Raw genomic sequence first — 1045 nt, forward strand, 5'->3', positions numbered from 1 at the left:
GGGGGAGCACCATGGTGTACTGCAAGGTGACTGCTGCGGTGTGCAAGCAATGCAACGCCGTCAACTTCCTCGGCTGCCGAGAGCACCGCGAACTCCTGACCCGCGTCTACGCCAAAGATGAAGTACTACTTTAATACCCCCCCCCACACAGCTCTCTTCATCTTTCTGCCCTACTGAGGCGAAGCAAGCGCCATTTAAATGGCCCGCTCGGTAGGAGAAGCTAACCACCATCTTCTTTTCCTTGCACCGCCCACAATGGCAGGTGCACACCACGTGCAGCCACAAGAAGTGCACGACCAACTCGTACGCGTCCAAGTTCCCCTGCGTCTCCTGCAAAGGCACGGTCTACGACGTCTATCGGTACGTACACCTCTTCTCTCCTGGCCATGATGTCGGCAGTCACGCGAGACCGAGACAACGGTCTGACAGGGAACGCCTGCGCGCGACAGGTTGACTGTGTCAAAAAACGAAGTCGACGGCACCATCGGCGCATTCCACAAGCGGGCGGGCGGCAAGGCCATCACAGGCGTACGCCACTCATTCCCAACCGACACCGCTCGGCGCGTTTGCGGTGGTGCGGTGGTGCGGTGGTGCGTGGTCTAACCCTTGCTTCCGTCGGCTCGTGGTGTAATCACGCAGATGCGCATGGACTCGTGCCTGCTGGCATGCATGGAATGCTCGTGTCTGGTGTTCCCGGTCATCGGGAAGCGCCTGTGTGTGCTCGACTCGGGCGGCCAGCTGCTCGATGGTGACGACCAGCCGATCGACCTCATGAGCTGGAAGGCCAAGCTGCCCCACTGCAAGAAGCGGTGCCCCGGCACCGCCGACGGACCGTTCGCCCGCATCGACGTGCGCCTCGACTTTGGCGAACTCGAATTCTTGCAGGACATGCTCAAGTACGCACACCGCGCACACCGCGCACACCGCGCACATCGCACACACCACTAAACGAAGAATGATTGGAATGTTTGCAGGAATGAAGGGGACAGCAAGTGGAAGGAGTTCTTTTTCGAGGGCAAGTACGGCTACGAGAAGCGGGCGTTCA

General features: G+C 59.8%; 1 protein-coding gene across 1 annotated transcript in view; it reads left to right on the forward strand.

The window, feature by feature from the left end:
- Window positions 1-11: 11 nt before the first annotated feature.
- ACA1_127310 (uncharacterized protein) overlaps window positions 12-1045 on the forward strand; it is a gene marked incomplete at both ends in the record, with an annotated part of 1192 nt that continues 158 nt past the window's right edge. The window contains 5 exons of the mRNA XM_004333225.1: window positions 12-122; window positions 263-360; window positions 450-528; window positions 640-896; window positions 975-1040. Coding sequence (XP_004333273.1) covers window positions 12-122; window positions 263-360; window positions 450-528; window positions 640-896; window positions 975-1040 — 611 coding nt within the window. The remainder of the gene's footprint in view (window positions 123-262; window positions 361-449; window positions 529-639; window positions 897-974; window positions 1041-1045) is intronic.

The sequence above is a fragment of the Acanthamoeba castellanii genome (assembly GCF_000313135.1).
Source record: "Acanthamoeba castellanii str. Neff unplaced genomic scaffold scf7180000084696, whole genome shotgun sequence".
NCBI lineage: Eukaryota > Discosea > Longamoebia > Acanthamoebidae > Acanthamoeba > Acanthamoeba castellanii.